The sequence below is a fragment of the Mytilus edulis genome, chromosome 14 (genome assembly GCF_963676685.1).
Source record: "Mytilus edulis chromosome 14, xbMytEdul2.2, whole genome shotgun sequence".
In the NCBI taxonomy this organism is placed as follows: domain Eukaryota; kingdom Metazoa; phylum Mollusca; class Bivalvia; order Mytilida; family Mytilidae; genus Mytilus; species Mytilus edulis.
Window position 1 is genome coordinate 44,109,044 of NC_092357.1, and position 27,594 is coordinate 44,136,637.

Sequence of the window (27,594 nt, forward strand, 5' to 3'; positions counted from 1 at the left end):
ATGGCATTTGCTAGTCAGGTAATATTTTTAATTTTAGTTTCTTGTGTCCATTATCACTGAACAAGTATACATTTTTGTTTAGGGGCCGGCTGAAGCACACCTCTGGATGCAGGAGTTTCTCTCTACATTGAAGACCCATTGGTGGCCTTCAGCTCTCGTCTGCTCTTTGGACAGGATGTTGTCTCTTACACATTCCCCATTTCCATTCTCAATTTTATCTAACAAAACGATTGACATTGACCAGATGTTGTATATGTATGGGGGAATGTTTTAATGTTAAAAATGTTTGATTTTTGTAGGTTTTTTTGACAGTGTGTGTACAGGACAGAGCTTCCAGTGCGTAAGACATGTATTCCTATGGAAAAAGTTTGTGATGGAAAGATTGATCGCATCAAGGATGCCTCAGATGAAAAACAAGCTATCTGCAGTATGTATAATGAATGATCAGGGGGAAAAACAGTTCAAAATGTCAGATGACATTCCAAGTACAGTGAAACCTGTTTAAACCGAACCTCTTCGGGACTTAATATTTTGTTCGGTATTGGCTGCTGCTAGGTTTTATCAAGTTCATGCAATTTGATGTGACGGTGCTTTAGAAAATGTTTGGTTGATACATATTCAGTTTAAAAAGGAATCGGTTTAGCCAGGTTTCACTGTACATGGTTTTGTCTTCGGGTCCATCAAATATTTTTGGCCAATGTAATATTTCAATTGAGGCGTAGCAAGCAGCAAGAAGTAGATACATGTTAATGTAAAGAAATGATAAATTCTTGTTCTTGCATGATACAGAATAGTTGATAAATGTTTCAAATTGCAAGAAACTTTTAAGTCAGGTTTTGTCTCTTCACAAAGTTTTAAAAACTTGAGGGTGTGTAATTAAATTAAGAATGGAAACCGCGAATGTATCAAAGAGACAACAACCAGACCAAAAATTAGAAAAAAAACTAAAATCCACCAATTGGTCTTCAACACAGTCATAGCTTTAGCTTCCCTCTAAACAAAAATGTGTACAAGTTTAGGGATAATAGTGTTTTTTTGTGTGTTTTTTCCAGTTATAACTTTATGATTGTATGCATCAGACAGCCTTTTTTACTATCCAAGGTATCAATCTCAGAGAAATTCTTTTTTTTTTTATAAAAAAGAAGATGTGATATGATTGCCAATGAGACAACTGTCCACAAGAGAACAAAAGGACACAGACATTAACAACTATAGGTCACCGTACGGCCTTCAACAATGAGCAAAATCCACATCGCATAGTCAGCTATAAAAGGCCCGATATGACGATATAAAACAATTCAAACTTTATTAATTCTTTCTTTTTAGAAAAAATGGAGCCATGCAGTGATGGATTAAGAAGAAACAGCAGTATTTGTCAACAGAAATGTATTAGTCTACCTTATAAGGCGGGTGTTTACAAATGTGTTTGTAAAGAAGGATATACATTAATGGAAGATGGTTTCCATTGCCAAGATTTTTTTAAAATTAGTCTGCTTTATATTCTTACCATTTTGGGCCTTAGTTGGGAGTGATTGAGATAGTTCATCTCTGTAGGGGGTCTCATTGGGGGGGGGGGGGGGGGGGGGTTCCGATCCTGCTTACTGTTTTGTCAGATTCCCGTCTCCCGCTTACACTATGTAAGTAAGCAATTCTCATTTTTTTGTAATTTCCTGTAGTTTTCAGTTACCGTTTTCACGGCACAATAATTTGACTTTCATGGGTCACACTTACAAAAAATCTGCAATCCAGCGTCACTCTTAGACCCCAATGAGACTCACTCTGTACTCGCTAGCCTGTCAACATTGAGGTTTTGATTTTGAAGCTGGCTCTTTACCAGTGTATTGGACTGCTATCTGAATTGACTAGTATTCTCAGAATTCTTGCTGAAGGTCAGTGGTTCTATCTGGCTGCTTCAGATTCCTTCACCAAAAAAATATCTGGTTGTCATGATATACTGTATATTCAAAAATTATTGTGATTTTTTTATTACTGCGAAAAATTCAACCGAGATTATAATTGCAATAATTTTAACTTACATTTAAAAAAAGTTATATTGAATTAAACACGACTTTTCTCAAAATGGCATAAAATTAAAATCACATTCTAGTCCAAAATGACAAAGTCGCAATAATAAATGCACACAATAATTTCTGAAGTTACAGTAATCTAAAGTGCTAAAAGCCATATTAAATACTTAAAATTAATGCATGCATATTTTGGTAAGGTGAAGAAAATATGAAAAAGCAAATTGAAACCAAAAGTTTTATTCAGTTTTTTGTACTTTTCTTACATTGTATAATCGGTTATCAATAAAAATAAAAAAATCTTATTTTGTGATTTTAGTACAAGATTTGTGTAAGACATGGGGCACATGCCCATACCTCTGTATAATTAATAGAGAACCTTTTTGTGTTTTCAGTACAAGATTTGTGTAAGAAGTGGGGCACATGTCCACAGCTCTGTAGTCAAAAACATATGATGGAGGCTTCTGCGGGAGTCCATTGCTCTTGTGAGGATGGTTATGAAAAGAAAACTACGTATGATGGCACTTTGTCATGTATAGCTAAAGGTAAGATATGGTCAAATTCTACAGCATAGTCATTGGTCAGTTGGTCACTTTAGTCTGGGAACAGTTTATCTAAGTGGAAATGAATCTGATAGGCTTTTCAGTATAAATTTGAAAATCTTAGACTCCTCGAGACTTAGCAAGATTTATGGCCTGTGGTAGTGTCTGACTGACAAACTATCGGAACTGCTCAATAAATGAACCACATAGTTTTTGTTTATACCCTGTTTACATTCTGTATCATTCTGTATCATTCTGTGAAATGAATGTGATTTTAACAAATTTAAAGTGACAGAATACAAGTTCGATACACTGGCTTCAATATAAAACTAGTTTGAATGACATTTTATTGATATTATAAGAAATTATTAGGATAATAGCTAGTCTGTATTTAACAAATGTCCATTTCCGTATCATATCTTTATTAACTTTGACCTGACAATAAAATCGACAACAATTAGGAAGTGTCAAATCCTGTCAATATGTATATTCCTGCTTAAGTTGATATCTGTATGTTACATGATCTTTTGAACTTTTCTCAAACAACTTAGTGAATTCCTGTATGATTTTTCATAAATACTAGAACACACCCGTGATATCGCGGGTCCGTGACTGAATTAAAGTATATAACTATGTGCAAGCATTATTTTAGTATTAGTATTGTCATCTGATAAAGTCATGCCGATTATAAGATACACAGTTTTCTCTGCTTTCAAATCTTTCTGTTTGAACCCGTCGTCCTGGAATGGAGTATTTTTTAATCAACAACATTGTCCTATATTAGTTATAAATAAAGTTCAATTCTTTGATTCGCTGTTTTACGTCATGCCCGCTAACAAATTGAAAACTGTACCTATACACCTTATTTTTAGTCCAGATTTTTAGTATTCAAATTGTTATCTTAGAAAGTCTTACTGATTAAAATACTACAATAGGTAACAATTCGACAATTTAGTAGTGTCAACCCTGTGATTATGACCCGTGTATATAGCATATTAATCCTGAATACACCGTTTGGTGGTGCGCCTGTCAAATGCGGAACGTACAGATAAGGTAATAGGTAACAGGTGAATATACTATTGGTATCGGTGTCGGACTCGACCCGGAACTTCTTAATTATTGGCAATATTCATTACGTGGAAAACAAAAGGGCCTGGAGTGGTGTAATTTTTAATCTACACCTTTGTACTATATTAGTTATATATAAAGTTGAATTCTTTGATTCGTCGTTTTTACGTGATGACGGCTGACAAATTGGACCTCGTAATTTTAGTATTATAGATATGTTGAATTGTTTTGATTTGAAAAAAAATTAATCTTTAAAAAATATTTTGAGTACATACATAGATTCAACTGTGCAATCTAGTTGATAACTTTATTTATCAACTCAACATAATTAATTTTCAAACTTCATAATGCATTGTAATGTGAAAATTAATAATAGGGATGTAGTATGATTGCCAATGAGACAACTATCCACCCAAGTTCAAATGAAATGGATGAAAACAATTATCAGCAACAGTGCTGCCTTTATAAATGAGAAAAACCCATACCATATAGTTGTCTATAAAACTTTAAGAGTCACAAATAATAAATATAAAACAATTCAATTAAGAAAATTCCATTAATAACAAAACAATTTACAAAAAACAAATATGACAGGCATGAACAGAGGTCTACCACTGAACTACAGGCTCTTGACTTGGGACAAGCACATAAAGAATGTGGCAAGGTTTTTGTCATCATTTAGAAAATTACTTTTGAGCATGGATAAGAATGGTAGTCAACTCAGAACAAGTTTTAATTTGGGTGGCTGCACTTGTACAGGTCTTTAGTTATGTATCTTTTCAATGTTATATGCAAGCATGGCGCCATCTTATGAATGCATTCTCCATTTATTGGTTATTCATGTTATCTTATTTATGTATTATTTTTTTTTGTAACCAAATATTCTATATATTTTAAACAATGGCTAAAATAAATGTTGCTTACGAAAATTACACTTAATGTTGTTACATCTGTTATGTAGTAAAACTTTAATTCTAGGTCCACAGCCATTAATTTTAGTTGCTAGGGAGAGTGTTATTTTGCAGTCAGACTTGTATGGAAAGTCAGAAGAACAAACTATTGGAAAGGTAAGAAAGAAAAATATGTTTTTTTTAGAAATAGTGAGAGGGTTGCATAATTGTGTAGTAACAGAATTTATGGTTCTGTTTATTGATTTGAGGACCAAGTCCTCAATTATAGTAGAAAATCAACAAAAATGTGGAATCAAAATATGAAGAACTATGATTTGGAATATAAATTTGTTAATTAAAAAAAAAAATCTACTTTGCATTTTCCTGTTGCAAGACACTGCCATTTGCATAAATTTGCACTTAAAATGTTTTATATCCTTTTTCACTGAAGCACATGCTTCATTCAGGAAAACGTGGCTCAAACTGAAGTGATATATTTTAGATTGTACAGGTTGTTTTACCATTTGAAAAATAGCATGATTAGAAATCGTCAAAATATGTAAAACCTGGATCTTTACTTATTCAACTACATAAAGAAAATTTGAGAAGCGCAAACTTCAATTAAGGCTTAGTGTGCTAGAAAGGGTGAAAAGGCAAAATAAAGAATCTGCCAAAAATAAGTTTGTTATCAGTATGTATGATGATTTTCCCCAAAATCACAATAACTAGTCTTGCATTTTTGTCCATTTTTGAAAAATCACCATGATAAATTGAATGCAATAATTTCTTGATTTTTATACGACCGCAAAATTTGAAAAATTTTTCGTCGTATATTGCTATCACGTTGGCGTCGTCGTCTGCGTCGTCGTCGTCGTCGTCCGAATACTTTTAGTTTTCGCACTCTAACTTTAGTAAAAGTAAATGGAAATCTATGAAATTTTAACACAAGGTTTATGACCAGAAAAGGAAGGTTGGTATTGATTTTGGGAGTTTTGGTCCCAACATTTTAGGAATTGGGGGCCAAAAAGGGCCCAAATAAGCATTTTCTTGGTTTTCGCACTATAACTTTAGTTTAAGTTAATAGAAATCTATGAAATTTTGACACAAGGTTTATGACCACAAAAGAACAGTTGGGATTGATTTTGGGAGTTTTGGTTTCAACAGTTCAACAGTTTAGGAATTAGGGGCCAAAAAAGGGCCCAAATAAGCATTATTCTTGGTTTTTGCACAATAACTTTAGTTTAAGTAAATAGAAATCAATGAAATTTAAACACAATGTTAATGACTACAAAAGGAAGGTTGGTATTGATTTTGGGAGTTTAGGTCCCAACAGTTTAGGAATTAGGGGCCAAAAAGGGACCCAAATAAGCATTTTTCTTGGTTTTCGCACCATAACGTTAGTATAAGTAAATAAAAATCTATGAAATTTAAACACAAGGTTTATGACCATAAAAGGAAGGTTGGTATTGATTTTGGGAGTTTTGGTCCCAACATAATAAGGGGCCCAAAGGGTCCAAAATTAAACTTTGTTTGATTTCATGAAAATTGAATAATTGGGGTTCTTTGATATGCCGAATCTAACTGTCATGACTGTGTATGTAGATTCTTAACTTTTGGTCCCGTTTTCAAATTGGTCTACATTAAGGTCCAAAGGGTCCAAAATTAAACTTAGTTTGATTTTGACAAAAAATGAATCAGTTAGGTTCTTTGATATGCTGAATCTAAAAATGTACTTAGATTCTTGATTATTGGCCCAGTTTTCAAGTTGGTCCAAATCGGGGTCCAAAATTAAACTTTGTTTGATTTCATCAAAAATTGAATAAATTGGGTTCTTTGATATACCAAATCTAACTGTGTATGTAGATTCTTCATTTTTGGTCCTGTTTTCAAATTGGTCTACACTAAAGTCCAAAGGGTTCAAAATTAAACTTAGTCTGATTTTTACAAAAATTGAAATCTTGGGGTTCTTCGATATGCTGAATCCAAAAATGTACTTAGATTTTTTATTATGGGCCCAGTTTTCAAGTTGGTCCAAATCAGGATCTAAAATTATTATATTAAGTATTGTGCAATAGCAAGTCTTTTCAATTGCACAGTATTGCGCAATGGCAAGAAATATCTAATTGCACAATATTGTGAAATAGCAAATTTTTTTTTAATTAGAGTTATCTTTCTTTGTCCAGAATAGTAAGCAAGAAATATCTAATTGCAAAATATTGTGCAATAGCAAGATTTTTTTTTAATTGGAGTTATCTTTCTTTGTCCAGAATCAACTTAAATCTTTGTTATATACAATATACAATGTATATTTACTTTTTTCTACCAACTGATAAATTAAAATAATCTTTACCATTCAGTGATAACAAGCAGTTTTTTTACATCTTAATATTTTATGATGTATTTAAATGAGTAGTTATTGTTGCAAACTCCATTAGAAATTTTAATTGAGATTAGTTTTGGAATAAGGGAAAGGGGGATGTGATTAAAAAAATTGGGTTCAATTTTTCTCATTTGAAATTTCATAAATAAAAAAGAAAATTTCTTCAAACATTTTTTTGAGAGGATTAATATTCAACAGCATAGTGAATTGCTCTAAGAGAAAACAAAAATTTTAAGTTCATTAGAACACATTCATTCTGTGTCAGAAACCTATGCTGTGTCAACTATTTAATCACAATCCAAATTTAGAGCTGAATCCAGCTTGAATGTTGTGTCCATACTTGCCCCAACCGTTCAGGGTTCAACCTCTGCGGTCGTATAAAGCTACGCCCTGCGGAGCATCTGGTTACTTCATCATTTTGTTATTTACAGGAGAGTAGCGAGAAAATAACTGGAATTGATGCTGACATGACAACTAGCCCTTGGTCAATCTTTGTGGTCAGTCACTCTAACCAATCAAACCACTCTATCAGTAAAATGACAATCCAAAGCACAAAGCCAGAGAAAGGGAAAGTTAAAAGGGCAACTCAATCAGGACCCGAGGTTAGTGATTACGAGTAAACTTCAAATCCAGGACAGGAATGCACAAGTTATAGTTACAAAGAATTTTATATTTTGAATGGAGATTTGTTCATAGTTTTGATATGAATTAAGTTCAAATTTGATATTATTTAGAGCTTATTTTCCAATGCATGGTAAGACTTTCAGTTAATGTTTATACAATCAAAGCAAGCAAGTCAAAGTTTTATTCTACAAGCATTAAGAAAATGGCTCTAACTTAAAAATAAATTGTTTTTTAAAATTGGTGATTGCTTAACCTTTAACCGTGTTTATGCAGCACTGTCTGAAATATAAATAAATTCAAAAAAACACATCAATCTTTGAGAAAGATTCTATGAATTTTCCAGCATTACAAAAAAATAATCATAGGTTTTTATTTGACTTCATATTGAATAAGAACAAAGGAAGATGAGGCAGCATCTCAGCAACAAAAATAACCAAGAAAGAAACATTTTGAAAATAAGTAATTTTGATTTTTTTTTAATAGTGGTGAACCTAGAATGGATAAGATGTGTCTTCTTTACAAAGGAGACAGTATGCTTCATGCATATTCTTTTTTTTTTTAATTTTTGGTTTGTATAATAACCTCCCCTTTTTGTTTGAAAAAAATTTGAATTCAATTCTATTAAAAATATTGCAGTTGACCAAATTTGTCTCATAGTCTTCTTTGTTAGGATCAATTGAAATAAATAAAATTCCTTCTCCTCAATACAATTAATTCTGGAAAAGCCCTGAGACAATCACTGTTAATCATATTGCTATGCATGCTCAATTTACATTTTGTTCAAATGTATAAAGCGTATTAAATTATTAAAGTGAAAATGTTTTTTCCCCTTTTTCCTAGGTTTTGCGCCACAATCTTGGTAACCCTCATGGTATTGCAGTGAACTGGATTGGCAAGCATATTTACTGGACTGATTCTCATACAAGGAAAATAGAAATGGCAAATTTTGAAGGCAAACAGCGTCGATCTGTTATTTCATCTGCGTTGGATCAGCCATATTCTATTGTTGTACATCCAGAAAAAGGGTATGTACTCTGGATTCATAATATTTGTTTGACACTAATTTTTTTGTGGATTTGCCGTGTAAGAGGTACCTTGAATATAAATGTTCTTTTTGTTTTTATAGGAAATAAACTCATCCTAGATACCAGGACTAAATTTTATATATACGCCAGACGCGTGTTTCGTCTACAAAAGACTCATCAGTGGCGCTCGATTGTTTGTTTTGAGATTGTGACACAACGATGACTGCTATACCCATATTGTGACTATTTTACCTATTATGTCTGTTTAGTTCACACATCGTTGTAAATATAATGGAATTTGATATGACTGTCATACAAGTGAGATGTTTAGCGCTGTAAAACCAGGTTCAATCCACCATTTTCTACATTTGAAAATGCCTGTACCAAGTCAGGGATATGACAGGGATATGACAGTTGTTGTCTATTTGTTTGATGAGTTTTATCATTTGATTTTGCCATTTGATTAGGGACTTTCCGTTTTGATTTTCCTTGGAGTTCAGTATTGTTTTCCAGTATTACTAATTCACACTTATAAATGCAGACAATAATTTCTGAATCTTGTAATTTTTCAGGAAACTCTTTTGGACTGACAGGGGTTTTCCTCCTAAAATTGAAAGTTCAAACTTAGATGGAAGTGGTCGTAAGGTTGTAATCAACGAAGAGATCATTTGGCCCAATGGTCTAGCTATAGACTACCCTAATGGTAGATTGTATTGGGCCGACACAAAGAAAAGGACTATAGAGACAGTAGATCTACAGGGGAACGACAGACATGTGGTGATACAGTTCAACAGTAAGTTCTTAAATTTGGTTTTTAATTACCATGTGACACATTTTGAGCAGGATCTGCTTACCATTCTGAAGCAGTATTGACCATTAGCATCTTTCACATCACACACACACATCTTATCCAAATGAAATTTGATTATACCCCCGCTTTGAAAAAAGGGGGGTATACTGTTTTACCTCTGTCTGTCCTTCCGTCAGTCAGTCCGTCCATCCGTCCCATAAATATTTTTCGTCGCATTTATCTCAGTAACTACAATATACGGATTTCTGAAATTTGGTTTCAGGGTTTATATAAGTCTGCTACACCGTTTGATGCCTTTTCAGATTCATCACTCAACAACTTCCTGTTTACCGAACACTTGTATTATTTTACACATGATAACCAAGTTGAAAATTTTCGTCACATTTTTCTCAGGAACTACAATACAAGGATTTCTGAAATTTTGTTTCAAGGTTTATATAAGTATGCAATACCGTGTGATGCGTTTTCAGGTTCATCACTCAACAACTTCCTGTTTACCGAACACTTGTACTATTTTACACATGATAACCAAGTTGAAAATTTCCATAACATTTTTCTCAGGAACTACAATACAAGGATTTCTGAAATTTGGTTTCAGGATTTATACAAGTCATCTATACTGTGTGATGCCTTTTCAGATTCATCACTCAACAAATTCCTGTTTACCGAACACTTGTATTATTTTACACATGATAACCAAGTTGAAAATTTTCGTCACATTTTTCTCAGGAACTACAATACAAGGATTTCTGAAATTTTGTTTCAAGGTTTATATAAGTATGCTATACCCTGTGATGCGTTTTCAGATTCATCACTCAACAACTTCCTGTTTACCGAACACTTGTACTATTTTATTCATGATAACCAAGTTGAAAATTTCCGTCACATTTTTCTCAGGAACTACAATAAAAGGTATTCTGAAATTTGGTTTCAGGATTTATACAAGTCAGCTATACCGTGTGATGTGTTTTCAGATTCATCACTCAACAACTTCCTGTTTACCGAACACTTGCATATTTTTACACTATTAAAATTATCGACTTGCGGCGGGGGTATCATCAGTGAGCAGTAGCTCACAGTTTCACTTGTTTACAATACTATACCTAGAACATAGTTGAAGGCTAGCAAGACCAAAGATGGGGGTTAAAATTCAAAATAATTTATCATCAGTAACAGATTCAAACACTATTTAAGAAACACAATTATTGAACTCTCATATTGAGTTGTTTGAGAGTTTTTTTTTATTATTTTGTATTGCAGAGCTTGAAACAGTAAACATATTAAGATATAACATAACATCCTAGTTACTTTTACAATTTAGAATGAGCTAGATGCTTAAAATTATACTGCAGAAAATATTAAGCTTTAACTTACTGTTATTTTCTTGAAAAAAAAGAGATTGAAGCAATACGTGTAAATAAAGAGATTAACCTCAAGCTCCTGACCAGGCATGCCAATGAAAAACACCCTAAAATGAAGATGTTGAACTCTCCTTCAAAAAAAATAATAGGATGAATTCTTCTTTGTGCTTTCCAAACTTGAAAACTTACTTTATTTTAACTTAGCTTCTACTGGGACACTGGCACCATACATGGTTGATGTTTTTGAGGACTATCTGTTTGTGAGTTTCTACCATAACAGTACTGTGATGAAAATTAAGAAATTCCGAACAAATCCTCAAAACCTTGAAGATGGACATATGTTATTCAAGACATTACTGTCTATAGGCGACATCCTGATTCTTCAACCAAGCAAACAGAAATTAAGTAAGTAAAGTACAAGGCTTATTTAGCTCTGATTTAGGTGCCATACGTCCTTAAAAGTGGGTGTTATTGCATCTTTAGATTTAAGAATTAAAGGAGATCTGGAATGATTGTCAATGAGACAATGATTTAACTACATTATCCTCCAGAGTCCAAATAATAGAAACATATTGAGAGCCATGGTGTAGTAGTAGAGCATTAGATTACTAACACAAAGGTTCCTTGTTAGATCCAGGGAGAAAATTTTAGGGACTGAATATTAGGCTCTCCCTTGACACCATTTGTGAGTATGGTCTTGAGAAATGATGATAGTCCCTTTGGAAGGTGAAGATAAATGGCAATATCTCTTGCATGTAAAAGACACCCTTGTAGATTAAAAAAAAAGTAGGCTTATGCTTTTTTTTTTAAACAATTTGAAACATAGTACACATGTTCCCTCTGATATCGTTCTAATTTTAATGCCAAATTAAGAGTCTTGACACGAATTTCATGGTTCACTGAACAAAGGATTTGATAGTGCAAGTGGGGCATCCTAGTACTACAGACACATTCTTGTTTAAATTGTGTTTAAATCTTTCCAGGTTTTACCAGGTGTCACCACTGTCTTTTAAAATTAGCTATTCTTTAAAGTATCTTTGAATTTTGATTTCAGTTGACAACCAATGTGATGTCACAGATCTTCATTGTCCTTCAGCCATGTGTATAAATATGCCACAAGAAAACACTAAAAAATACAAATGTGTGTGTCCAGATGGCGCTCGCTACATTGATGAGAAATGTGACTTTTCAACTTGTCTTCCTGGACACTGTTACAATGGTGGAACTTGCAATATTTCTAACACTGGACCAAAGTGCATGTAATTAAATATTTAATAAATTATATATTATGTAGATATGAGAAGATGTGGTATGAGTGCCAAAGAGACAACACTCCATTCTAGTCACGATTTGTAAAAGTAAACCATTATAAGTCAAAGTACGGCTTTTGACACATAGCCTCACTCAGAACAGCAAGCTGTAACAGGCCCCCAAAATGAGTAGTGTAAAACTATTCAAATATGAAAACCAACAGTTTTACCTAAATATAACACGTCAGGTACAAACAAAAGCAATGGATTTAAATGTTTTAATAGTAACCAACTTTCACCATACCATGAAACATTAGTGTAACATCACAACATAGAAAGACACACTATAAAATAAAACAAAAAGGCTTAATTCATTAAAAAGACATATTAACAAAAACAAGTGAACATACACTGAACAAATAAATTTTCAAAATTTTTTGTTGTTGAAAATTTCAAAAATTGCAGTTCTAATAATTTATTCATCGAATTGATGTAGATGCCAAGCTTTTTTCTTATATATGTATACAATGGATTTTACAATTTTTAAGATCAGATATCTCACCAAGCTTAAGTCAAATTTTCAGGTCAGAATATAGAACTACAAAACAAACCAGTATAAAATTTGTTTAAACTTACATGCATGCATTAGGAAATTAGCTCTAACTTCATTTATATAATAACTGAAATAGAAAAAATTACTTATCAAATTATGGAACAACACAAATACATTTAAGGAATGACTGTAATATTTTTTCTGTCTATGAAGAAATAACATAAAAAATTTGGTGCACACTGAATAACGCACGTATGTTATTTCGAATAGACAGAAAAAAATATTACAGTCATTTCTTATAATTTAATTCTAAATTCCATTTTAAACCGTAGAAAACCATGAAAAAACGTTGATGACGTCGCGGTCACATGACTAAATTATGTCTATGGGCTCATAACAAAATAACATCAGCCAATCAGAAGACGCATTACATCCAAAATTAAATTATTGGCAAATGGCTTTTTATTTATGATTTTAAAGTAGAAGATGTAAGGGACTATATCTCTTTCTATGCATTGTCAATTTGTTTTGATCCAACGTAATCCACAAGGCCTTCTCTTGTTTGATGTCAGAATTTTACATAAGAAATTATTTGTTTTTATTTCACTAGGAAATCAATGTAATTCATTGCAACCAATGTAATTCATTGCAACCAATGTAATAATGTAATGTTTTCTATTTAAGCTGTCCACCAGGATATAATGGAACCAGGTGTAATAACTATATATGCAATAACTATTGTCAAAATGGAGGCCAGTGTATGATTCATGATGGAAAACAAATATGTAGATGTCCAGAAATGTTCACAGGGGCAACTTGCAGTAAACCCAAGAATCCATCTCTTTGCAAGGGTTTGTGTGAAAATGGAGGCACATGTGTAATAATGAATGGCAGGAGAACATGTAAATGTCAAAAGGGATTCACAGGTAATTATATATAAGACGATATAGAATTGATGATTTGAATTTATTTTCTGTGTTTTCATGTCTTTAACACACATTTTAAGGAAGTTTTAAATTAATAGCCTTACATAAAACTATTTTATATTGATATTAATTAAGGAATCAAAAAGCAAAAAAAATATAGAGGTCAATGTGCTTGTTTTCGAGATATTAGCCATTGAAATTTTGGCAGAAAAATGTTCTGTGTTGATTTTTCATAGCTTTATCATCGACAAGTTCAAGTTCTCAAAAACTATTATAAAATAAATAAGATGTTATAAGACTTTTACAAATGGCTTATAATTATACATGTAAAAGATTTCTAAAAAGAAAGATGGTGGTCAATGTGCAAAATTTTAAAAGGCATTCAAATGGATAAAACCAAAATTATCAAAACATGACAAGTGAACATCCATAAGCCCCGCATTTAGGCTATTTTGTGGCAGCCATTTTTTTTCGGTGGAAGAAGCTGGAGATTATGGAGAAAACCACCGACCTTCGATAGGAAAACTGAAAATCCTAGTCAATTAAGATTGGAGTCTTGTCAACCCTCACAAGCCTGGTTTCAACTCACAACCTCAGTGTTGACTGGCTAGTGATTACAGTAGTAACTACTTAATCTACTTGGCCACTGAGGCCCCTTAAATTGACGAGGAAAAATGGAATTGCATACTGTGGATTCATAAGCATTCGTTTGATAGCAATTGTCAACAAAATACAAATTTTCCTATAAGGTTATATGCAGACTTTGGCTAAACCACAAAATCAAATAGCCATGAAAAATCACATACCTGCCAACTGTCACTATTTGCGGGGATTTGCCCCATGGAGGCTTCCAAATTGAAATTTTGGAAGAGCAATTTTGTCCACAATTTAAACAAAACAATTAATTTTACAATGACTTTAGGCTAATAAATGTAGGAAGAAGCCAAAAAACAACATTAAAATGTATTTGCAGGCCCCCTTGAAGGTTATTTAGGACTATGACAGCCATCTTGCACACAAAACCCCCATAGGTATTTTGAAAAGTTGGCAGGTATGAAATCAAGTTTTCTTCAATCCACAAAAATAGGTATCCACAAAAATAAATGAATCCACAGTTCTGGAAATTTTAGAAATTGTAGGAATTGTTTGATGTGAAAAAATGCAACTGGTAAAGTATGACAATAATAAGGACTTCCATTCTGTAATTTTATATCAGTTTTCTTGAAATTGCTAAAATTAACCTCACTTTTATTGGTCAATATTTTTCTGTATCATTAGATCTGTGTCTTCAGGCTCTGATTTAGCGATTTTTGAAATTTTCGGGTATTCTCTTAAGAAATCTTTATAAACATGAAATTAAGGAAGAGTTGGTTTAGCATTTTTTTTAATATTATTTTCTTTATGTAATAGCAAAAATATTATTACTCCATTTAAACATACATATTGTGGCAACCTGTTCTTTTATATCTTAGGTACAAGATGTGAACAGTGCACCTCTCTCATGTGTTATAATGGTGGAACTTGTCGCCATAGCGACAGTAATTCCCTGCAACGAACTTGTGTCAATGAAGACTGTTATATTCAAAGTGCAGTTTACTGTGTTTGTCAAAGTGGATATGATCCAGCCTCGCAATGCTCTACTGCATCTTGTAAAAACTATACTTGTTCTGTAAATCAAGTCTGTAAGCTAGACAAAGAGGGCCTACCACAGTGTGTTTGTAAAGAGGGTTACAGTGGGGACAAGTGTGATCCACCTGTTGTTGAATCTCATTGTGAAAAAGGATGTAAAAATGGTGGTAAGTTTATTTGAATTGTCTCCCGGAATGGCATTTTACAAAGGGAGATAATTGACAAGAATAGTTTATTTTGATTGTCTCCCTTATTGACTTTTGACCAAGGGAGATAATTGACAAGAATGTAAAAATGGTGGTAAGTTTATTTGGATTGTCTCCCTTATTGACTTTTAACCAAGGGAGAAAATTGACAAGATTGTAAAAATGGTGGTAGGTTTATTTGGATTGCCTTCTTAATGACTTTTTATAAAGGGAGAAAATTTATTCATTGAGTTAAAATTGATTTCTCTTTGTTAGAGAAATAAACTAAATATTGTCTTTTCAATTTTCTTCATGATAGTGATCACTAGTAAACCAGTTTTGATCTAAAAAGTAAAAAAACATAAAAATACTGAACTCTGAGGAAAATCAAAAAAAAAAGAAAGTCCTCAGTCAAATGGCTAAATCAAAAACTCAAACACATCAAATGAAATGACTCTGAACAGGTATTTTCATATGTAGAAAATGGTGGATTACACCTGGTTTTATAGCTAGCTGAACCTCTCACTTGTATTTTCTTTTTAAAACTGAACAATTAATTGATTCATTGATTATTGCATATTCAGTCGATTTTCCAAATAATGAACTGTGGTAATTTAAGAATTGTTCAGACAAATTGCTTGTAGTCAATTAGGACCTGTTAAGTCTCTTTTCAGACGATTCCACATGATAGAGATCATTAATACTTTAATTGTCATTTTTTTAAATTTTAATCATTCACATATAATGTATCCTCCTCTATAATAGAAAAATTATAAAAAAAAATTGTTACAATTTTATAAAAAAAAGATAAAAAAATCTCTTTTTGTGTGAGGAATAAACAGATAACTTGAATTAGTGAAATAAAAATTTATTTCATGAAACTTTTTTGATAAATTATGTAATGATATTATAAACTGTTTTTTTAGGCACTTGTAAACTGAAGGCCAACTCAATTGATTATGCATGTTCATGTCCTCCCCATTATGGAGGAACTTATTGCCAGACTGCAGAGAATATATGTGCTGGCCATTGTTCCAACAATGGAACATGTCTACTAGGTAATGTATAGTCATATTTTTAGCAACCTCATAAGTTCACCTGGATGTAGAAATGACAGTGGTTTTTCTTTTTGGAAACAGGAGCAGCAAAAAAAAAAAATGGAACAAAATACAGTAATCCAACTTATTTTCTCAGATACTTTATTTTGCGTTAATTTCTTACTTACCAATTTCACAGCGATTTAAATTCACGCTTTTTCAATTTGAGTTAAAATATATTGCAGAAAACTTTTAAATGTACTGAGGCCTGAAGCTGAATTTCATGAAACTTGCAAAATGTTTAGAAAAAACATATCAAGGAAGCCAACAAAAGTCTTACTCTACAAGCATTTGGAAATTAGCTTTAAATGTAAGCATAAATCATAGTTTTGATTGTACAGAAATTTAATGAACTTTTAATTATTTTTCCAGTGAACAATAGCCCTAAATGCAGTTGTAATGAGTACTTCACAGGATCAAAGTGTGAAACTTGCCTCTGTCTGAATAATGGGATTTGTAAATCCGATCAGAACAAGTTCTACTGCTCGTAAGTCTTTTTAGATCTTATAAAATTTGGCTAAATATTATAGAAGTTTATTATGGCATCATTTCAGAGTGCTCGTTTTGGTCAATTCTTCAAAAAATCTTAATTAATAATAATAATTTTTGAATTATTTTAGCAATCATCAATAAGCATTTTACATTTGTCTTTTAATGTATAGAATCTGCATCTTTCAGAAAAAAAATATTTAAGTTATTTACACAATATGAAGCTATATTAAATTCACTTATATTTTTTTCGCTTTCAGTTGCCCAGGCAATTACAGCGGAAAAATTTGCAATGCATCTGCGTGTGGTGATTATTGTTTTAATGATGGTCAATGTACAAAGTGTAACAAAGACAGTTCTACAGGGAGGTACAAATGTTCAGCTTGCAGGTAAGTGGCTACATTATAAGATTGAAATCAATGATAAATTTAATCAGGAAAATGAGTTTGAACTAAGTATGATGGTATTGATGTATTACCATATCCTATTTTATTGTTGAGCCTGCAATAATATGTCGCATAAGAAAGACATTGAAACTTTACATTTTGGTTCAGTCTGATATTTCCATTATTTTAAACAATAACAACTTTGTAAAAACGTTTCATCATCATCTATATGGTATGATTCTTAATGAGACAAATATCCATCAGAAACCAAAGGTGAGGAAGGATTGGTTGATTAATTTATATTTTTTGCCTGATATATTTTATATTTATTGTATTTAATGAGCTCCTCAGCGAAAATAAACTGTAACACCCTTAATTATTATCATTTATATTTTTATCAAGTTAAATTTACATATGTAAATAGATTAACCTTATATGAAGTTTATCCTTTTTCAGTTGTACAAATGGATTTGGAGGGGAACGATGTGAAACGCATGCTTCTGCACACAGTCAAGCACAGTCGAGCGATATGAAACAGATGATAACCATTGTAGTACCTGTGGTCATTGGTGTTGTCTTAATCTTGGTCATCTTATTGATTGTCATATTATACCGGAGGAGAAGGTAAAAGGAAGATTTTGTGGGAATTTTTTGTTTTTGTTTAATTTTAAGATTTTTTCAGACAGTGTTCAACATAAATGCAGGAATCAAACATACTGTGGATTCATTTATTTTCTTGGGTTTCAATCATGCGGATTAAGGACAACTTTCATTTAAGTGGATATTTGATTTGATGGTTTTTATACGACCGCAAAATTTGAAAAAATTTTCGTCGTATATTGCTATCACGTTGGCGTCGTCGTCGTCGTCGTCGTCGTCGTCGTCGTCGTCGTCGTCGTCGTCGTCGTCGGAATACTTTTAGTTTTCGCACTCTAACTTTAGTAAAAGTAAATGGAAATCTATGAAATTTTAACACAAGGTTTATGACCACAAAAGGAAGGTTGGTATTGATTTTGGGAGTTTTGGTCTCAACATTTTAGGAATTAGGGGCCAAAAAAGGCCCAAATAAGCATTTTCTTGGTTTTCGCACTATAACTTTAGTTTAAGTTAATAGAAATCTATGAAATTTTGACACAAGGTTTATGACCACAAAAGAACGGTTGGGATTGATTTTGGGAGTTTTGGTTTCAACAGTTTAGGAATTAGGGGCCAAAAAAGGGCCCAAATAAGCAATATTCTTGGTTTTTGCACAATAACTTTAGTTTAAGTAAATAGAAATCAATGAAATTTAAACACAATGTTAATGACTACAAAAGGAAGGTTGGTATTGATTTTGGGAGTTTAGGTCCCAACAGTTTAGGAATTAGGGGCCAAAAAGGGACCCAAATAAGCATTTTTCTTGGTTTTTGCACCATAACGTTAGTATAAGTAAATAGAAATCTATGAAATTTAAACACAAGGTTTATGACCATAAAAGGAAGGTTGGTATTGATTTTGGGAGTTTTGGTCCCAACAGAATAAGGGGCCCAAAGGGTCCAAAATTAAACTTTGTTTGATTTCATCAAAATTGAATAAATGGGGTTCTTTGATATACCAAATCTAACTGTGTATGTAGATTCTTCATTTTTGGTCCAGTTTTCAAATTGGTCTACACTAAAGTCCAAAGGGTCCAAAATTAAACTTAGTCTGATTTTAACAAAAATTGAAATCTTGGGGTTCTTTGATATGCTGAATCCAAAAATGTACTTAGATTTTTTATTATGGGACCAGTTTTCAAGTTGGTCCAAATCAGGATCTAAAATTATTATATTAAGTATTGTGCAATAGCAAGTCTTTTCAATTGCACAGTATTGCGCAATGGCAAGAAATATCTAATTGCACAATATTGTGAAATAGCAATTTTTTTTTAAATTAGAGTTATCTTTCTTTGTCCAGAATAGTAAGCAAGAAATATCTAATTGCAAAATATTGTGCAATAGCAAGATTTTTTTTTAATTGGAGTTATCTTTCTTTGTCCAGAATCAACTTAAATCTTTGTTATATACAATATACAATGTATATTCACTTTTTACTACCAACTGATAAATTAAAATAGTCTTTACCATTCAGTGATAACAAGCATTTTTTTTACATCTTAATATTTTATGATGTATTTAAATGAGTAATTATTGTTGCAAACTCCATTAGAAATTTTAATTGAGATTTGTTTTGGAATAAGGGAAAGGGGGATGTGATTAAAAAAATTGGGTTCAATTTTTCTCATTTGAAATTTCATAAATAAAAAAGAAAATTTCTTCAAACATTTTTTTGAGAGGATTAATATTCAACAGCATAGTGAATTGCTCTAAGAGAAAACAAAAATTTTAAGTTCATTAGAACACATTCATTCTGTGTCAGAAACCTATGCTGTGTCAACTATTTAATCACAATCCAAATTTAGAGCTGAATCCAGCTTGAATGTTGTGTCCATACTTGCCCCAACCGTTCAGGGTTCAACCTCTGCGGTCGTATAAAGCTACGCCCTGCGGAGCATCTGGTTCCAAATATATAAAAGAAGATGTGGTATGATTGTCAATGAGAATATCCACAAAAGACCAAAATGACACAGACATTAGCAACTATAGGTCACAGTACGGCCTTCAACAATGAGCAAAGCCCATACCACATAGTCCGCTATAAAAGGCCCGAATTAGACAATGTAAAACTATTCAAACGAGAAAACTAACGGCCTTATTTATGTAAAAAAAATGAATGAATAACAAATATGTAACACATAAACAAACGACAACCACTGAATTACAGGCTCCTGACTTGGGACCAAAGTCTGCATACATTCCTATACAAAATTTCAAATTTGTTGGCACAGGAATTCGTTGTTTTAGGGTAACCCCCAAATCCATGAAAACTGGAATCATAAAAATAATAATGAATCTACAGTAATTACTTTGAATATTTTCCAATAGATACTGTTAACTAGCTAATTTTAGCGTAAACTTTATTTCATGTTTAGTCCTTACAAGCACACTTCACAGCAATTTTTTGTCATGATTTGTAAATTTACTTAGTAAGGTTGAATTAGAAATATCAAATTTTACATATTGGTGACGATTTATCTTCCCGTTATTTTTCTACTCACAAAAATTGCAAAATTAAATTAGATGCAAAAATTAGTTGGTTTATCATTTATGGGCATTATGTTTTCTGGTCTGTTTGTACTTTAGTCCATCTATTCGTTTGACCGTTCATTCGTTTGTTCGTCCAGTCATCCGTTTGTCTGGTTGTTGGTTTGTCCATTTGTCCCACTTCAGATTAAAGTTTTTGGTTGAGTTAGTTTTTGATGAAGTTGAAGTCTAATCAACTTGAAACTAAGTAAACATGTTCCCTATGATATGATCTTATTAATTTTAATGCCAAATTAGAGAATTTATCCCATTTTCACTGTCCACTGAACATAGAAAAGGATAGTGCGGATGGGACATCCGTGTACTTGAGACACATTCTTTTTATCATTGAAATTAAATATGAAAAATCCCTTTTCCCTAAAAAGATGTGACTTAAAAACTTATTTGATGTTGCCTGATTGAATAATAAGGTACATTTCAAACTTTAAGTGCTTATGATAACCTTGATATGAAGAATGCTGTTTTGTATTTTAAACTTTTTTCTCGTACTTTCATGCTTTGGGTGCATTTAATATTTGGTTAAGTTATCCATAATGATATAAAGTTAATAAATTATATTGTGCCTTTTCAAATGTGTTTTTGAGATCTATTTAAAAATTTTACTGTACAATCAATAAACCATACTTCTTTTGATAAATTTTATACCTGACCACAACACTAGCCAAAGCCCTAAAACAATACCACAAACTTTAAACCTTACCCTATACAGTACAGTCCTTGGATGGTGTAAACTTCCCACTAACACCATACACCATTACACCGTACACCATACCCCATTACACCATACACATTGTACCATTACACCATACACGTTACACCTTTGCACCATACACTTTACACCATACACCATTCCCCAGTCTATCTACACGATCCGAAATTACCCTTAATGCAATTAAATTTTAAATATTAAGATTTTTATTATGTTTATGCTTACAATCTGAAAAAATGAAATAAAAAAAACTTCCTTTGCAACCAATGAAAGGTCGTATACTATCATTCACATCATTCCCAATCGCACGTTACACAATCACACCATTCCTCATACACCATTACATTATTCCCTTTACACCATACACCATAGCACCATACACCTTACACCATTGCACCATATGCCATACACCATTACACCATACACGTTGTTTTGGGAAGTTTACACCATCCAAGGGCTGTATACCTAAACATAAACTCATAATGAAATAACAAAATAACCAACTAAATTTTTTTCAGGGACCAGTTCAAGCATCAAAGAATGCACAATTCTAACATGGAGATCAACAATCCAATCTATAGACAACCAGTAGATGGTGAAATAGAAGGACAGGGATCAGAAATTGAACCATTAGATATGGAGGGTGGAGATCATGTAAGTTTCTTCTGTTCTAATTTTTTTATTTTTTTTTCAAATTTTTAATTTTCGATTTTTGCTTGTTTATAAGAGTTGTATTTGTTCTGATTGGCATGAAATGTTATCATTAAAACAAGGGTAAAAGAAAAAGGCTGACAAGTTCAAAGCCAGGTCATTTACCTAATGATTAGCCAAGGTTAAAAAGAAATGAGTGGAGCACATTTAAAAATAAATGAAATCTTATTTTTAATTTTAAGGTTTATTTAACAGAGAGGCGAAAGATACAAAACTCAGAAGTCAAAAATAATCTGACAACGCCATGGCTAAAAAAGTTAAAAAAACAGACAAAGAATAGTACACAAAACACAACATAGACAACTAAAGAGAAAGCAACAGGAGTTTCATATTTATTTTAACATACTGTGTATGATAGTTAAAACAAATAAGGAGATGTAGTGTTAGTGCCAAAGAGACCACCACTCTCCATCAAAGTTACATTGTATAAAAAGTTAACAATTATAGGTCAGGTACATAAAAAAAACAACTTTTTATTGCTTTATTGCATATTGTCATTATTAGGGCTATTCCATTAAAATGTATGAAGGAGGGTAGGAAGGGCATTTTAAAATATCCCTAAGACCAAGAACCAATTTATTCAGATAATTTTGCAGAATATTAATAGACACATACTGAAAACAGACTCATGACCCACATTCAATACTGAAACTTCCCTTCCTACCCTCCCTCATACATTTTTATGGAATAGCCCTTAGGAAAATATGCAGTGACTCATTGAGATAAACAATTCAAAAAATATAATGTATTCGTTTTTTTTCTTTTTTTCCTACAGAATACAAACTTTGCTAATCCAATGTATGCAAGACTTTATACTACCGACAGTACACAGGTGCTTTTACCAAAAGATAGTGACAGTGAAGAGGCTTTAGATAAAAATGGAGATCTGAACTTTTATGGATCAAAGGGCAATCCAAAGAAGTCAAATTTTTGATAATTGCCAATATCATGATTTTAATAGACCATTTCAGAATCTATGGGATTATGGGTAGTTTTCATTGTTCGTACCCAAAAAGGAAAATAACGTTACGTCATTGGTTGAATTTCAATTGTTTAAGACAGTTTTAACCAATCACAATGCTAAGGTGTACACTTTTGAAAATATTTCCCAGAATACATTAGATTCTGCAATGGTGAATTGTGTGTACAGATGTAGTTCTTTCATATCATTGCTCAGTTGTTGAATTTGTAAGAAAGAGGGTCAAATTAGGTAGAATTGGATGAAATCTAATTGCTTAGCAATTTAGTAATAATAACATATACACAGATATTTAATTAACAAATTCATGTACATGTGTAGTTCTATTCTTGTTAAAGAATAACTTTGAAAACTATAGACAATTTGCATTTGTTTATCAGTTCTATGAATAATTGTGGACTAAAGGGGATAATTTGATTCAAACATTTGCCTTACGTGTTTTTTTCGTAAAGAGTGAATGCAAATTTGATCTTTCTGTACTCAAAAGTACTTTTATTAAATGCTATGACTTAAAAGAGTTAAATTTATGCATCATTCATTAACATTCTTGACAACTATTGCTAACAGTGATTATCAATGCCTTTCATAGAATTTTAATAAAGGATATCACCTTGAAAAATTCAAAAATGGTGTCAGTTATTTTGATCCTGTTCAAATTTTGGCATTAATAAAATAAAAGATTTATTTTAGGAATGAAACATATTTTTTCCTCTGATACCATTGTAAATAACGTCATCAGATTGCTTGAGAAAAACTTGCAGCCATCAAGAAAACACCATTTAGGGTGCATGTTTGTGTTTGTGTATGAAATAAATGACATTCAAATATCAAGAGCTTTATACATGATGAATTTGATTGGTTAGTGTGAATGTGGTACCTTAAATGATTTGATGCTAATTCAGAATATTTGTTGATAGAAATTATTATTATAAAGCCTGTAAACACTGCAATATTAATATATCTGTGTTTAATAGTTTTCTGTATTTTTGAGGAATACGTTGTAGACATTAATTGCTGTTACTTTCCTGTCAATTAAAAATTACAGTTTTTACCCAATATTAAGGTGGTACCTAACACTACAGGGAGATAACTCTGTAAAGTCAGCTAAACGTTTTAATTACGTTGTGTTCTAAAAGGAATATTAAGCTTCTCAATGATCAAAATTGGTGTTTGTCAAACTGCTATATAACCAGTGTAATTTTTCTGACAAAACAGTTGGTTAAATATTTTTGAAATTTTGAAATTTTTGTTAAAGACAAAATTTTAAGAAAATTAAACGAGCCAAATTAATTTTAGTGAAAGTGTTGGGTACCACCTTAAGTGAATATTTTCATATTTTCACTTAAAAAAATCTTTTTTAGTGCTTAAATTGTGTATTTTCTTACAGTGTTGGAAAGGCAGTTTTGTATAACATATCATTATAATTGAAACGTCCAAGTTTGATCAGTTGTCCTTTTTAAAAAGGAAATTTATCTATATACAGTGTACATTCATTAATACATACAAACTTATATATATATTCATATCTTTGACATTAAATGTTTGAAGATTAGTTGCATTGTAAACTCTTTTGTGCAGAGTTCACGATCTACAGGGTTTTACATCAGCCATTGTTTTGTTTTTATGTGTGAGAGTAGTAAGTGTATAATTGTGAGTATAACTGCTGACCAATAAGATCTGGTGCTTAACTTTGACCTCTGACCTTCAAGGGCAAGGTCATTTCATTGTAATTATAGCTATTTTTGAGGATTTGTGAATAATGAAATGAATTGTTATTATTGATGTATTTCCGTTTATATTTTATTTATACATGTTTGTGCTTTCATTTTACATAAATATAATTTTTCATGTTGGTACTGTTATATAAATTGTATTTTTTATACTTAGTTTTTAGAAAATTCTAGTGTATTTATATGTTTTATGTGAATTTTTTATACTGAGCTTTGAGAAAAATCTAGTATAAAATCAAAAGCAATTATTGTATATATTGATACGAATAATTTCCACCTATCTTATTGAAAGGGTTTTTACGTAGCAAGGTTTTTTACAGTCATTAATACGCTATATAAGAATTGTATATCTGCTTGATGTCACACTTATCTATTAAATTCAGAACTAAAGCCTATTAGAGGTACATCAACTACTCTTTATAAGAATTGTGTATCTGCTTGATGTCACAATTACTTATCTATTAAATGCAGAACTAAAGCCTAATAGAGGTACATCAACTACTCTTTATAAGAATTGTATATCTGCTTGATGTCACACTATCTTATCTATGAAATGCAGCACTAAAGCCTATTAGAGGTACATCAACTACTCCTTATAAGTACTGTTTTGCTTGTTTGTATCTCATCATACTATCTATATATTGTATACTGGACAAAAGCCCACTGCAGGTACGTTTGAAAATATTTGTTGATGATAACCAAGTTCTCTAATTCAAATTGGAACATATTGCCAAAAGTTTAAGTAAGTTTCATTAAGCAATTTATTGTATCCATTCTGGAGTGTTTAGTAGTGTCATTAGTTCAGCTGTTAAATCTTCTCTGATAAGATAGGTTTGTCTTTATGATTGAAGGTGCAATCTTTAATCAAAAGTTGAACCATTGATTTTTAATTTCATACAATCTTTTTGTCTATATGGATCTGCTTGTTAGGAATCTTTAAAGGAATACATTTTATGCCCCAGTAAGGGCAATATGATTTTTTTTTGGCCTGCTTCAGGTTAAAGTTTTTGGTCAAGTTTTTAATCAAGGTAGTTTTGATTAAGTTGAAGTCCAATCAGCTTGAAACTTAGAACATGTCTTCCCTATGATATGATTTTTCTAATTTGAATGCTAAATTAGAGTTTTGACCCCAATATCTTGGTTCACCGAACATAAAAAATGCTAAGTATGGTTGGGGCATCTTTGTATTATGAACATGTTCTTGTTTGGTTTTTGATGGGTATTCAAGTGAAGATTTAAGCAGTATATAAGGTTGATCTAGTGAAATATAATCTGATATAGAGAGAAAACTCTCAAACTTACATTGGTTATACTGTGGATTCATTTTATTTTTGTGGGTACGAATTTCCGTGGATTAAGGAAAATTTACATTTTCTAACCACTGGGTTGATGCCACTGCTGGTGGAGATTTATTTCCCCGAGGGTATCACAAGCCCAGTAGTCAGCACTTTTTGTGCTGACATGAATTGTCATTGATATTGTTATATTTATAAATCTACTGTTTACAAATTTTTGAATTTTTTGAAATACTAAGGCTTTTCTACCTCAGGCATAGATTACCTTAGCTGTATTTGGCAAAACTTTTAGGAATTTTTGCTCTCAATGCTCGTCAACTTCGTACTTTATTTGGCCTTTTTAACTTTTTTGGATTCGAGCGTCACTGATGAGTCTTTTGTAGACGAAACGCACTTCTGGCGTATATACTAAATTTAATCCTGGTATCTATGATGAGTTTATTGGATATCTAATTTCATTGCTTTAGCAAAGTCTGCAATGAAGACTTTAGGACATTTGTAATTTGTTTAAATTCATGATTCAACTTTACCCAAGAAATCCAAGAAAATTTGTATCCACTGAATAAAAATGAATCAACAGTACATAAATATTTTTTATGATAAGAAATTTATGTGTTGTGATATAAATGTTGTGCTTTGTTTTAACATTCCAGTAATTTTAGTTGTATTATGTGATATTGTTGTATATCATTGTACAAAGAGATGTTGTGGTTATTGTGTTTATTAAACAAATCCCTCCGTTATTCTACTTTTTAACAATTTGCTATAGTTCAGTTTTTACTGCAAACTGTTTCATGTATTACTAACTGCTTTAATCGACCCAAGTTTCAAACATTTGCTATAGTTACGTTTATTCTGCCAACATTTTCATCTTTGATAAACTGTTTTTAAGTTATTCCAAGTTTCAAACTTGAATTATTTTACATATGCCTATGTGAGTTTTGGTATTCAGTTGAATATATTAGGTGTAAGATTATTAAGCTTTACCTTTTTATTTTCTATTGCTTGTCCACGGCAAACTGTGATGAATAATTATGAATTGCCAAATCTTAAAAATCAAAAGCATTATATTTTATACCAGTTATATGAAAATTGTTGTTTGTAATTTTCTTTGTATAAAAATGGGTTTATGAAGCAAACTATTTTCAACTTTATCCACTTTTTAGATTAAAATAATATATTTTGGCACAAGTGAACAGATTAGTTTAGAAAATGGCCAAAAAAGCCATTATTTACAATTTTATTTTATTCTGGTGATAAATGTTATTCAACTCTGTAAGGAAATGTCAAAAATTATTTTAAATAATTATGTATTAAAGATGAAAATTATTTTGTTTCATCAACACATTTTACATACAAGAACATCGATAAAATTCTTTTATAGTGTCATTACCAAAGAAAATTGATCTTCCATAGAGTAGAAGGTATGATATCATTATTGATGGTTTTAAATGTTTAAAGTTTATTAATCAGTTTTTGATATTTATAGCTTTTAAACCTCACTGTTAAAAAAACTTGCAGAGTTAGTCAGTAAATTAGAAAAAAACATTAAATTGTCCCCCTGTTAGAAGACAGGTTTGATATGACAAGCACATTTACTGCCAAATACTGAACAGATAGTACAAATTTTCTAAAAGTAACACATTTTTGTCCAAGTAAATTTTTTAGGTAATTGCATACCTAAAAATTTAGATAATTGTTGCCGCAAATATTATCTGTAACGTTTTTAGCATTTGTCACAACATTTA

The 27,594-nt window shown here is 31.6% G+C and overlaps 1 protein-coding gene across 1 annotated transcript; it reads left to right on the plus strand.

Annotated features, from left to right (window-relative positions):
* LOC139504224 (prolow-density lipoprotein receptor-related protein 1-like) lies at window positions 1-26,589 on the plus strand. The gene is made up of 18 exons (XM_071294291.1): window positions 1-18; window positions 313-427; window positions 1,327-1,458; window positions 2,420-2,569; window positions 4,613-4,701; window positions 7,336-7,506; window positions 8,369-8,553; window positions 9,126-9,346; window positions 10,930-11,130; window positions 11,780-11,984; window positions 13,213-13,454; window positions 14,927-15,250; window positions 16,195-16,326; window positions 16,738-16,852; window positions 17,115-17,243; window positions 17,697-17,864; window positions 21,650-21,785; window positions 22,618-26,589. The coding sequence occupies exons 1-18, from the start codon at window positions 1-3 to the stop codon at window positions 22,774-22,776; spliced, it is 2,892 nt and encodes a 963-aa protein (XP_071150392.1). The 3' UTR covers window positions 22,777-26,589.
* The last annotated feature ends 1,005 nt before the right edge of the window (window positions 26,590-27,594 follow it).

Bases quoted from the DNA above. Each gene is read 5' to 3' on its own strand.
- LOC139504224 (XM_071294291.1), top strand. The intron at 15,251-16,194 runs GTAAGTTTATTT...CTGTTTTTTTAG, and splicing joins AAAAGGATGTAAAAATGGTG to GCACTTGTAAACTGAAGGCC. The intron at 21,786-22,617 runs GTAAGTTTCTTC...TTTTTCCTACAG, and splicing joins ATATGGAGGGTGGAGATCAT to AATACAAACTTTGCTAATCC.